The sequence below is a fragment of the Schistocerca cancellata genome, chromosome 3 (genome assembly GCF_023864275.1).
Source record: "Schistocerca cancellata isolate TAMUIC-IGC-003103 chromosome 3, iqSchCanc2.1, whole genome shotgun sequence".
NCBI classification, from domain to species: domain Eukaryota; kingdom Metazoa; phylum Arthropoda; class Insecta; order Orthoptera; family Acrididae; genus Schistocerca; species Schistocerca cancellata.
Genome location: NC_064628.1, coordinates 382,679,973 through 382,693,859, shown reverse-complemented (window position 1 = coordinate 382,693,859; position 13,887 = coordinate 382,679,973). Strand labels below are relative to the sequence as shown.

At 40.2% G+C, this 13,887-nt stretch overlaps 1 protein-coding gene across 2 annotated transcripts in view; it reads left to right on the top strand.

The window, feature by feature from the left end:
- The window catches only part of LOC126176722 (aspartate aminotransferase, cytoplasmic-like), a 99,340-nt gene extending 86,051 nt beyond the window's left edge, over positions 1–13,289 (top strand). For both annotated transcript variants that reach the window (XM_049923891.1, XM_049923890.1), the window contains exon 8: positions 12,860–13,289. In XM_049923891.1, the coding sequence (XP_049779848.1) occupies positions 12,860–13,002 (143 nt within the window). In that variant the 3' untranslated portion in view covers positions 13,003–13,289. The remainder of the gene's footprint in view (positions 1–12,859) is intronic.
- The last annotated feature ends 598 nt before the right edge of the window (positions 13,290–13,887 follow it).

The window sequence follows — 13,887 nt, the reverse complement described above, 5'->3', positions numbered from 1 at the left end:
CTAAACCAAAGTTAATTGCTTCAGAATTATACACACTTGAGTGAATTCTTTGGTGATTCTCTGGTTGTATTTTAAATTATTATTTTAAAAATTGATTACAAGTTTACATGCTTAACAAACAAATTCTGAAGCTTGTTCCATAATGAAAGCTGTGTTCCATCAATTTGTGGCTTATTATGCCCACAGAATAATACAATGTGGCTGCCAAAATCCCCTCCATCAAAAAACCCTTACCATGTTTCACCCCTGGGAACTAAACTCAGACAAAAGTTGGAAGCAGTGTGAAACAAGACTCATCTGACCAAATGACTTTCTTCCATTGCTACATGGTCCAGGTTTTATGCATTTTCCTTTGCTACAAGCATTTGCTTCACTGATGAGTGGTTTTGGAATTCCAGCTTGTCCTGGAATTCTCCAATTCTCTGCTCGCAGAGCTCCCTTCATGTTGTTTTGGTGTTGACAGGGTTCATGAGTGTGACATTCAGTTTTGCAGTGACTTTCGCAGCTGTTGTCCTTATACAAGGTGAGTCAAAAAGGACTTTACAACTTTGGATCGAGAAAGACATTTATTGAGATAACTTATAGAATTGATAGATGTGTTATTTTGTAGCGAATGACCTCAAGTTTCACATAAAAATATCAAGTGTCATTTTGGTTTCATGTGACTGCCATTTGTGATGATGTGATGACATTCCCTGATTTGTTTCTTTGCTTGTTTGTTGTCCTCAGTGTCGACATACGGGCTGAAAAAATAGGGGGTGGAAGGGCAGTACTGTCTACTGTAAATGATGTAGCTGACAGGTACACATTTGCATTTCATAGTTGTTTACTTTCACTTTTCACAGCCCCCCCCATATACACATTTAATATGGACAGTGCACTATTGTTTAACTTTTGATAGCCCTCATTAATAGTTGTCAAGCAAACATCCACATACTGCTACAATAGTTTATTGTTGAATGTCTATGAGCAGTAAAAAAACATAACCACATAATTCACATTTCTTGAAGAATGAAAAGGTACGTATGGAGCAGATACTGTCATTGTTTTAACACACGGCCTAATTATGTAACAGTTAATTCACAGTTAAGTGGAAGCATTGTTCTTGTTCTAATCAGTACAAGTTTCTCGTCTGAAACTCAGCCGTGGACTGACTGTCTTGGGAAAAAAATTGGACCCTTATATATCCTCACAATAATAGGTACTTAAACTACACTTACAATTAAAACTTAACTCATTAAATTAACTGAATACATCAAAAAATTCATTCCTTTTAACAGTTTCTTCTACTACAAGGTTAAGCTGAATTATTTATTTAAATGATGAAACTAACATATATAGATATATAAACAATACTTTTGACAAAACTGTTAATTACTTTAGAATGTTTTCAAATAGAGCCAAATAGATACTTTAAGATTACTAGTAATTCGTCTTCCAAATATTTACAATTAGTACAGAATTTATATTTGTTTATACATCAACAATAGAATTTAATTTATGAAACAATTACTGATTTCACCCTATAACAAAAGATACTAACTAGGCATAGTCAAAATAAATTAGAAAATCAGTTACTTGCATAAAAATAAGCACAGAATTAGAACTGGTGTTATATTCTTTAAAACTGAGGTCCAACCTTTTTCTTTTATGAAAATGCAAATTATACTCTTGTATGTTAATGGTAATTAGTCAGAAGTGAAAAAATGAATTTTAAGGAGGCAGACGACAAAAAAGGAGGGGAAGTAAAAGTATCCCAGCTTGCTTAGTCACAATGTGGCAAACATCCCACGAGTAATCAATTTCTTCCCACACTCATTGCAGCAAATCAGTTGTAACTTGTGTAATGGCAGCATAGATGATTCAATTTTTCAGGTCAGCTAAATTGGTTGTTAGGGGAGAAACATACACCCAGTCTTTTATGAAACACCAGAGAAAGCAGTCCAGTGGTGTCAAGTCTGGGAGATGAGGTATGCATGTGATTGGCCCTTCATGGCCAATCCACTGACCTGAGAAGTGATTATCAAAGAAGCCTCAAACTTCCATGATGAAATGAAGTGGTGCACTGTCTTTCTGGTAGTAAACCATCCCATCTTAGTCTCCTTCACTGATCTATGGAATTAAGAAGTTTTCAAAAGTATCCAAATACACAATAGCAGTGACAGTTTTCTCTGTGAAGATGAAAGGGTCATACACTTTCAATTTTCTAAGGGCACAAAACACATTAACTTTGGGGATTTTACAAATGTGTGTTAGGGTCACTGCCCCATATTTTGTAGCTGAGGGTGTTTACCATCCTACTGATATGAAATGTTGACTTATTGGTGAAGACTATTTTGTTCAAGTCTATCTTATTTTCCTTTCTGCAACACAACATTTCTGCTCAGAATTCCCCACGAGAAACTTTATTTGCATCACTAATGGGCTGTGCCATTGTGAATCTGCATCATTTGAAGTGCAAAAATCTATGCGATACTTGCCAAACAGTCTTTTGTGGAATGCCAGTCTCACAAGATGTATAGTGCATTGATTTTTTGCAGACTACAGGAAATACTCTCCCTAACCTGTTTGACATAATAATCAATACATGAATGACCTGGTGATTTATCCTGCCACAGTGAACAACCCGTCTCAAAGTTCTTGTGCCAAGAATAAATTGTAGGCCTCTTTAGCATACATGATGTGAAATTTAAGACAAACCATTTTTGCAGAGTTTGTTTCACAAAACCAAAAATGCACAATAAGCTCATTCCGTAGCAGTGAGAGTAGCCATGTTAACTGTGCACTATGCTAGTGTTCCTGGTGGCAGAATGGGGTACTGATACATTATGTAAATCAACAGACTTGAGGTTGTTTCTTACAAACTGACACATCTACAAATTCTGTAAGTTATCTCAATGAATTTCTATATCATTCCAAAAGTCCTTTTTAACTCACCCTTTATTTTTCATCACAAGTCTCTTCAGTGAATATCTGTCATGACTACTCAACAAACACTTTCGTCTGCACTGTGACTTAGCAAATGGTGTTTTTCCACTTTTCCTCTATACAGTAAAAATCTTCAACGCAGTTTGTCTTGAAACACCATACACTTGGGCCCCCTTGGTTATAGAAGCACCCTCCATATGAGCACAGACAGTTTCCCCATGTTTGAATCCCTTTAGTTCTGCACTCACAAGTACATGGAACACTGTTCTGACCGTGACTCACACTTTGTAATGACCCCACCTTATATGTTCCACAATTAACATGTTGAATTACTTCATCGTAATAACACTGCTATGTAATTTCTCTCATGTTCTAACAATGATTTCCTAGGTTAAACATAGATTGCATTACATTAAGTTGAGAAACTTTACTTATCTTTTCAAGGTGGTCTCAGTGTCTAGATCTCTGCACCTGCTGCATAATATTCTATGCAAAGAAGTCCTAGCTGTTACCATTAACTTTGGCTGAAGAATGAATGATTTCATTTCACAATTAGTGTTCGTTTGCCCCTTCACATTTGAACACACATGCTTCCATAATTACTACATACAGTTTTTAAAATACACTGTAGAAAATATATATTTTAATGCATTTCAAAAAACATAATTGAAAACTGTCTGATAGCAATCTGGACTAATCTCATGAAGTCTAATACGAAACTCTAACATGCTGGGCACAAAAAAATTGTATTTATATATGTTATGACCATACATTCCAGAAGTTTTGAGAACAGGTAGTAAACTAAGTTACTGTTAGGATAGCTTTTGTTACTGAAACTGTTTATCAGATTTCATTTTTTATTTATTAATTTATTGTTAAAGTGAAGACTTACAGGTCTAATGGTAAGTAACAGAGGTTACAGATTTTGAAAATGTGAAAAATAGAAACTTCCTATTTTTTTATAAAATAGATTTCATTATCAATAGTAAAATTAATAAAATTATAAATGGAGACAGATATTTTGTTCGTATATAACACTAACAATAAAAATTATTGTACCTAATGTAGACTTCTTTTCAGATCACATACTTTTAAAATGATGGCTACTAATTTCCATGGTGTAGGACCAATACGTGATAATACATCAATATATAAGCAATATAAGTATACAGGGTGTCCCATTGCAACCTCCCTGATTTCAAAGATGCAGGAAAAAAACCACAGTAGATACGACAATGAAAAATGCACCACACTGTAGAGCATCTCAAAGAATTTATTTATTTATCATCGATACACCTCTACATGTAAACCATTTGTAGCACAAAGAATATCAAGTCTATATTCAATTATTTGCCAAGTTCTTTGTAACATTTCCTCTATTATTGTTGCAAATGCCGTGTGGCTAGGGCCTCCCATCGGGTAGACTTCGCCTGATGCTAGTTTTTCGAGTTGACACCATTTCAGCGACAGGACAACACAACACTCAGTCCCTGAGTGGAGAAAATCTCCAACCCAGCCAGAAATTGAACCTGGGCCATTAGGTATGACATTCCGTCGCGCTGGCCACTCAGTTACCAGGGGCAGACTATTGCATTAGTGGTACAATGCCGCAATGTAGAAATATTGTCCACTTTGGTTGCATACACGCAGTCCTTCACAAATCCCCCTATGAAGAAATCAAGTGGCATAATGGCAGGTGAAGATGGTGGCCAGGCAATGGATCCTCTGCACCCCATCCAACGATTGGGAAATTTCCTATCCAGCAACTTGCAAGCTGCCGTTGACAAATGTGGCAGAGCTCCATCTTGTTGAAAAATGATGTTAGGTTGCAAGTCTTGTACCTGATGGTACATAAACTGCTTCAACATATCCAGATACACTGACCCATTCACTGTTTGTTCCACAAAGAAGAATGGTCCAACAATCCTGTCATGCATTACCCCGCACCAGACGTTTAGTTTAGGTCTATCACGAACATGTTCAATGACAACATGCGGATTTTGCGAACCCCAAATCCGAACATTATGCCTATTAACCCTTCCTGATAGATGAAAGGGTGCCTTATCTGAGAATAAACATCTTTCCAGAAAGCTGGCATCCATATCAAAATGCCACAGAATATCCGCAGCAAATTGTTGTCAGCGTGGTTCGTCGTTTGGAGTCAGATGTTGCAGAATTTGCACTTTTTAAGCACACATATGAAGATGCAGGTGAACTACATGATGCAGTGTTGATTGAGGCACATCAAGTTGCATAGATGCTTGATGAACTGACTTATGTGGGTTTCTGAGAAACATTTGTCTGATGTCCTACACTGTCTTTTCTGAAATTCCATAACGTGCACCACCAGTATGTTTCAGAACACTTCCTGTTGCCAGAAACTTCCTATAACAATTTCTTAATTCTTTTCACATCAGGTGGATCACATTCATACACATGATGGTAATTTCTTTGCACAGTAATTGGGGATTTTGTTTCTGCAAACCACACTACTGCTTGTGCGCGCTGCTGTGGAGTTGCCATTTTCACTTCATGTGACCATTGCTGCACTCTGTCGACAATACTTTTCACTTCTGAGGCAGGAATATAAATTCTTTGAGATGCTCTACAATGTGGCGCATTTTTCAATGTCATATCTACTGTGGTTTTTCTCTCCTGGGTCCTTGAAATCAGGGAGATTTGAGTGGGGCGCCCTATATTGTGAGAAATACTATCTCTGGCAATCAGAAATCAATATGAACATTCACAGATTAAAACTATGTAATTTACATACGAAAATCAACTAAGTCTGTCTAAAATTTAGATGATATTTAACATTTTAGCAATTGAGTGATGGTTCCAATAGGACTACAATCATTACAGCTTGCAACATATTGAGGATTCTGTACAGGTGCAGCTAGTAGTATACATATGATTGTGTTGATTTCACTGCTGCTGCCAAACAAGATGTGTTACAACTTCGGAACAATTAGCAATCTTTTGTTGCCTTGTATACTACACTTCTTTAATCATTATTACCTACATTATGGACAGTGCACAAAGTTCAACAGCTTTCATCACTATTATTCATTTAGTAAATCAGTATAGAAATTCACCTGCTACAAATCAGGTAAGCCCCTCTATTACACAACTTTGGAGTAGACTCAAAATGAACAGTATTCTGTTCTATTCTATAGAAGCTTTCAATGACAACTCCTTCCTCAGAAGACCATCAAATGTTTCTCTCTCTCCCCTCTCTCTCTCTCTCTATTTCTGTGAAAATTTGCTGGTGGCTAGGAGATGGCCTTTTGAGAAAGGAGATGTAACTGAAAGTTTCTACAGAAGTGAAATGCTGATAGTGTGGAGGCTTTTTCCAAAGTTGGGAAACAGGGAGGCTTATCAGATTATATGTATAATTTTTTCCTCTCCCTTCAGGTGTAGGTCCTCCTTGCTTTGGTACACCTATCCTATTCATTACATGATTTTTATATGAGGGTACAGTATCCTGTTTGATATTATACAGCACTTATCTCTCTATCCCTATACCTTGAGATAAATTGTTACTATTTTATTTAGAATCACTACTGGATTACTGAGATTTCCCATCTGCTGTCTCTTAAGTGTACTCGTCTGTGCTCCATTCAACGTGACCCAAGTTGATTTTTGTTTATTGCAAGAACATTATGCTGCCGTGGCTCTGAATATCTACATCTACGAATACATTTGCCTCTGTACTCTGCAAACAACTGTGAAGTGCATTACATAGGGTGCGTACCACTTTACCAGTACCATTCACATATGGAGCACGGGAAGAATGATTGTTTAAATTCCTCCATGTGTGCTGTAATCAACCTAATCTTGTTTTCATGATCCCTATGAGAGTGATATGTAGGAGGTTGTTGTACGTTCCAAATATTACCATGTAAAACCAGTTTTTGAAATGTTGCAAGTAGGTTTTCTTGGCATAGTTTACATCTATTGCCTAGAGTCTGCCAGTTCAGTTTCTTCAGCATGTCTGTGACACTCTCCAATATCCCCCGTTAGTCCTGTATGGACTTGAGCAATACTCTAGAATAGGTCACATGAGTGCTTTGTAAGCAATCTCCTTTGTAGACTGATTACATTTCCCCAGTATTCTACTAGTAGACTGAAGTCTAAGCTGCTTTACCCATTACTGAGTCTATGTGATCATTCCTTTCCATATCCCTATGAAGTGTTACACCCAGATATTTGTATGAGTTGACCAGTTCCAACTGTGACTCATTGGTACTATAATCAAAGGATACTATTTTTTTTTTTTCATTTTGTGAAGCGCACAGTTTTACATTTCTGAACATTTAAAGCAAGTTGTCGATCTTGCTCCACTTTGAAACGTTACCAAGATCTGACCGAATATTTATGCAGCTTCTTTCACACAGTAATTCATTACAGACAACTGCATCATCTGCAAAAAGTCTGAGATTACTATTAATATTGTCCACAAGGTTGTTAATATACAGTGTGAACAGTAAGGATCCTAATACATTTTCCTGGGGAAGACCCAAAGTTACTTCTACATCTGTCGATGGCTCTGCATCCAAGACAATTTCCATATCAAGAAATCCTCATTCCAGTCACAAGTTTTGCTTGATACCCCAGAATATTTTGCTTGGTGTTACTGAGTTAAATTAAGAAATAGTACTGTATCAGGGCACATTTCCCACTAACATTTTTCCAAACCTCAAAGACTTAATGCTAACATCCTGCAATGCTCCACTTCAGCTCCTGAAACAGTCTTATTTAGGTAATGTACCCTCTGTACAGTTGCTTAGCAACCTTAAACATCTACAGTGTGGCACATCGATTAGATCTCACCACTGTGTTCCTTAACTACTCCATCACACTCCTGGCCTTGTGACATGGTTCATTATCTTGTTGAAAAATGCCACTGCCACTGCGTGAAGAGGTATATATGGTCTGCAACCAGTGTACGGCACTCCTTTGCCATCATGGTGCCTTGCATAAGCTCCACTGGACCCATGGATGCTCACATGAATGTTCCCCAGAGCATAATGGAGTCACAGCCAGCTTGTCTCCATCCTGCAGTACAGGTGACAAGGAGCTGTTCCTCCAGAGGACCACAGATTCGTATCATCCCATCACATGATGAAGAAGGTATTAGGAATCATCAGACCACGCAACACTCTGCCACTGTGCCAACATCCAGTACCAAGGGTCACATGCCCATTTCAGTTGTTGTTAATGTTGGCACATGCATGGGTTGTCTGCTGTGAAGGCCCATCATTAGGAGTGCTTGGTGCACTGTGTATTCAGACACACTTGTACTCTGCCCTGCATTAAAGTCTGATGTTAGTTCCACCACAGTTCGCAACCTGTCCTGTTTTACCAGTCTGCCCAGCCTATGACATCTGATATCTGTAATGAGGACTGGCTGTCAAATTCCATGAAGTTTGGACGTGGTTTTACCTTGGTGTCACCACATGTTGAAGACACTCATCGCAGTGCTTCTTGAATACCCGACAAGTCATGCAGTTTCTGAAATGCTCATGCCAAGCCTCTGGCCACCACAATCTACCCTTGGTCAAACTCAGACAGATTGCATGCCTTTCCCATTTGACACATGGACAGAATGTCCCCTTATACTACATGCACCATGCATGCATCTGACTAGCAGTCATTCCTTGTTAGGTGATGCTGCTGTAACCTCGATGGGTTTATCTAGATAGTAGGCTGGTGGTCATAATTTATTTTGGCTGATCAGTTAATGTTTAGCTTCTCTGAATTCTTGCCTGGTTTTGTCCTAAGAATAGTAAAGCAGCTGAAATTATCGGACAATGTAAATACACTCCTGGAAATTGAAATAAGAACACCGTGAATTCATTGTCCCAGGAAGGGGAAACTTTATTGACACATTCCTGGGGTCAGATACATCACATGATCACACTGACAGAACCACAGGCACATAGACACAGGCAACAGAGCATGCACAATGTCGGCACTAGTACAGTGTATATCCACCTTTCGCAGCAATGCAGGCTGCTATTCTCCCATGGAGACGATCGTAGAGATGCTGCATGTAGTCCTGTGGAACGGCTTGCCATGCCATTTCCACCTGGCGCCTCAGTTGGACCAGCGTTCGTGCTGGACGTGCAGACCGCGTGAGACGACGCTTCATCCAGTCCCAAACATGCTCAATGGGGGACAGATCCGGAGATCTTGCTGGCCAGGGTAGTTGACTTACACCTTCTAGAGCACGTTGGGTGGCACGGGATACATGCGGACGTGCATTGTCCTGTTGGAACAGCAAGTTCCCTTGCCGGTCTAGGAATGGTAGAACGATGGGTTCGATGACGGTTTGGATGTACCGTGCACTATTCAGTGTCCCCTCGACGATCACCAGTGGTGTACGGCCAGTGTAGGAGATCGCTCCCCACACCATGATGCCGGGTGTTGGCCCTGTGTGCCTCGGTCGTATGCAGTCCTGATTGTGGCGCTCACCTGCACGGCGCCAAACACGCATACGACCATCATTGGCACCAAGGCAGAAGCGACTCTCATCGCTGAAGACGACACGTCCCCATTCGTCCCTCCATTCACGCCTGTCGCGACACCACTGGAGGCGGGCTGCACGATGTTGGGGCGTGAGCGGAAGACGGCCTAACGGTGTGCGGGACCGTAGCCCAGCTTCATGGAGACGGTTGCGAATGGTCCTCGCCGATACCCCAGGAGCAACAGTGTCCCTAATTTGCTGGGAAGTGGCGGTGCGGTCCCCTACGGCACTGCGTAGGATCCTACGGTCTTGGCGTGCATCCGTGCGTCGCTGCGGTCCGGTCCCAGGTCGACGGGCACGTGCACCTTCCGCCGACCACTGGCGACAACATCGATGTACTGTGGAGACCTCACGCCCCACGTGTTGAGCAATTCGGCGGTACGTCCACCCGGCCTCCCGCATGCCCACTATACGCCCTCGCTCAAAGTCCGTCAACTGCACATACGGTTCACGTCCACGCTGTCGCGGCATGCTACCAGTGTTAAAGACTGCGATGGAGCTCCGTATGCCACGGCAAACTGGCTGACACTGACGGCGGCGGTGCACAAATGCTGCGCAGCTAGCGCCATTCGACGGCCAACACCGCGGTTCCTGGTGTGTCCGCTGTGCCGTGCGTGTGATCATTGCTTGTACAGCCCTCTCGCAGTGTCCGGAGCAAGTTTGGTGAGTCTGACACACCGGTGTCAATGTGTTCTTTTTTCCATTTCCAGGAGTGTATAAATGACATATCTTACAGAATACTATAGAAAGTAATAGACTGTGTTGTATCTTTTAAGGTACTGTACAAACAAATGTATATCAGAAGGATATTTTCCTAATGTTGGAGGGTAGTACCAAAATATAAAAAAAGTAGATATAGACTCACCATAAAGCTACAGACCAATTTCTATTGTCCTAGTTTTTCTTATAAAGTACTGTAATGTGTAATTTATCAACAGTTGTCTGTATAATTTGAAAATCTATGAATAATTAGTGAATAACAATATGGTTTTACAAAAAACTTGTCAACTGTTGATGCTATTGACTCTGTAGCCAAATACCTGCTTCGAGTATTCCAGGATAAAGGTTTTCCTCAAGACACTTTTTGTGATCCAAGTGAATCTTTCGACTGTAAAATAGTATTGAAAGAATCATAAGCAGGTTTTGTGTGTTGGCAGAGACATGTCCAGTACAGAACAAGTTACGGTAGGTATTCCACAGGGATCTGTACAGGGCCACTTTTTGTTCCTAATAATGATCTCCCATCATTGATTAAGTCCTATACAAGCTAACTGCAGACAATACATCTTTTATTAACAGTAATAAAGATTTTGAATGCCAGTACACTTATAGGAGTCACTGACACATAGTAATGTCTACTAGTGTCATGCCACATTGATGCATTGCTCTCAATGCTGTATTCCATATTAATGTTGATAAGTTTATCAATACAATGAATCTCAGTGCAAAGCTCTGAGTGTGGCTGCTTAAAAAGATGTGAAGGCCAATCATAGATGCACACAGTAAGGTCATGTAATTTTAGCATCAGAAACTGTGAGAAACGGAAGAGTGCTGCTCACCCAGTGTTGTGCTGGTGGGAGGTTTAAAACTGCATCTCTTACATAGCTGTCAGCAGCATCACCATTATCACAGAAACAAAGTTGGTTTCATTGCTATTAACAGACTTCAGGTGCACTGTAAATGGTGTAGTAAGTGTGACCAGATATCTGAGTGACTACACCAGATTTCTGCTTGTGAGGCTTGTTATAGACACGACAGAAAACTGTATTCTTTGTGCAGAACTTGTGAACTTATCACTGGAAACAAAATGGTGAGAGCGAAAGAGATGCGGCAGATGGTGTGATGACCTTGCAAGAGCTGCTTGTGGTGGAGAAAGATGCCGTCAATATTGTATGCCTCCTCCCTCTCCTCCACCCACCCCCTCCTCCAAATTGCACTACATTGTTACACTGTGTTAGCACAAGTCACAATGAGGATGTCTGTGCCATGGTGACACTGATGGGAGCAGATGGTGCCAGCCAACAGGCATCCGAACATTCATCTTATGAACCCACTAGGAATATCTTCCAAGAAACCAGGGGTAGGGCATCTTTCCAATGGCACATATGGGTGCAGCAATGGCACAGCTGAGGATGCACAAGGCTGTACAGTTGGTGTAGTTTGATGCCATGACTTCCATCACTATGAATAGTGATGGTCATGGCAGCTGCAGCTGTAGCAGTGGTGGTGGAGGTGGTTGCAGCTGCTGTGACAGTGACAGCTGTGAAAGCATGCAGGGGTCAATCTCCATGACAGAGTCAGTCAGAAACCCATGTGTCCAGATGTTAGACAATGACAACGACTACTCAGAGGTAATGGGCAGGGTGTCTGAAAAATGAAATGAAAATCTACAGCAGCATCACCATAATCACAGAAACAAAGTTGGTTTCATTGCTATTAACAGATGTCAGGTGCACTGTAAATGGTGTAGTAAGTGTGACCAGACATCTGAGTGACTACACCAGATTTCTGCTTGTGAGGCTTGTAATAGACATGATAGAAGACTGTATTCTTTGTGCAGAACTTGTGAAGTTAGCACTGGAAACAAAGTGGTGAGAGTGAAAGAGATGCAGCAGATGGTTTGATGACCTTGTAAGAGTCCTGCTGGCAAAGAACCATGAGCAGGCACAGTGAGATAGGTGCTCAGGAATGACGACAAAGCATTTGCTCTTGAAGGTGAAGCACAAGGTTAGGACATCTGAACCTTGACAGTGCAAATAAAATGTTCAGCTGCATCTTTGACTGAGAAGAGAATGGTGTCATTCGTATACATTGAATTCCATTTTGTTACAAAATTGTTGAACTTCTGATGAAGAAATTTGTGGAGCATTTTCTAACACAATCAATTGTGGCAAACCTTTGAATCAAATAGACAGAGGTGAGTGGTTTAATAGTGCTAGCACTAGTAGTTGAATCCTTGCGAATGACAAAAGGATATTAGCTGTATGCATCAACAATAATGAGGCATCTTATGTTCCAGAAATAACCAGCAAAATCAATATGAATACAATCCCAAGGACCAGGTTGAATGTGATGGAAAAATTCTTGGTGTGGTGTTGCCTTTTATCTGTGCAAATGCAGCAATGAGTGGTCATATGTTCAATCTGTTTATCCAGTCTGAGCTATGTAAAATGCTGGCACACTAGCTGCTTAGTACTGATGAATCCCTAGTGTCCTTTTCTGAAAGTGTGATAATTTGTTTGTCTGTACATGCACATCACATTTATCGATTTCCATCCCATTTTGATAATTCCTTCATCATGCATCTTCTTCTTCTTCTTTTTTTTCTGAGAGTGTATCTGTTACTAATAAAAATAATATTGTTGTTAACAAACGAAGGTAAAATATTTTGCTTTATTTCAGCCCAGCAAGTTGACTACCTGAAGGATAAATGGCATGTTTATATGTTGCGGAGTGGGAGAGCAAATATGTGTGGTATTAACACACACAATGTCAATTATGTTGCAAAGGCATTTAATGATGCTATCAGAAATGTGTCTCAATAACTCTCAAGAATTATACATTAAATGAAAGACTTTGTAGATATACTATTTCCAGAAAGTATGAACATAATTATACAACATAAAATGAAATTTTAATGAAGTATTAATGAAATGTACAGCCTTTGTAATTCTACTGCATAACCAATACCACTACTCATTCCTTCATATGATTTTGGGTCACTGGGAAATCAGGTATAGAACTTCACTCATGAATTATTGTTTACTGTGGACATTATGGAACACTGAGTATGTATCAATTTAATACAAATACAGATAACACTGACCAGTCATCTAGAAAGATTTGTTTATTTCTGTTATTACTTTACAACCCTTTTCAGAGTGATCTTCGGATAATGCATTCAGCTGTTACATATTCATAATTCATATTTGTAGTGTGATGGTGAGTACTGGAATGCTGGATGGTGGCTGACTTCTGATGTCATTCAGCATTTTTATTGAACAGAGGTTAATTCTGTGGCTGACAGGCAATGAATATGGAAGGTGAGAGGTGGATATTCCATCAGTACTGACATTCTGCAACAATAAGCAAGCTCCTGTACACATAATCACAATACAATGGTGGTATCACATATCAGTACCACTCCATGGCCATCAAAGTTGGCAACAGAATTGCAAGATTCCCCTCACATGTCAATAGCAGTCATGCAGTATCTGGTAGACACAGTGGAGAGTGCCTGCTGTGCTATGCCTCCTGTGGTTCTGTACCATGAGCATCCTCTGTCACTGCAATATAGGATGGCCAGTGGCAGCCACTCACTCCACTCCCACTTGAAGCCTCTTTGCTATCTGATGCTATGTTTGGGGGTTTTCCATGATTTCCCTAAATCACTTCAGACAAATGCTGGGATGGTTCCTTTGAAAGAGCAT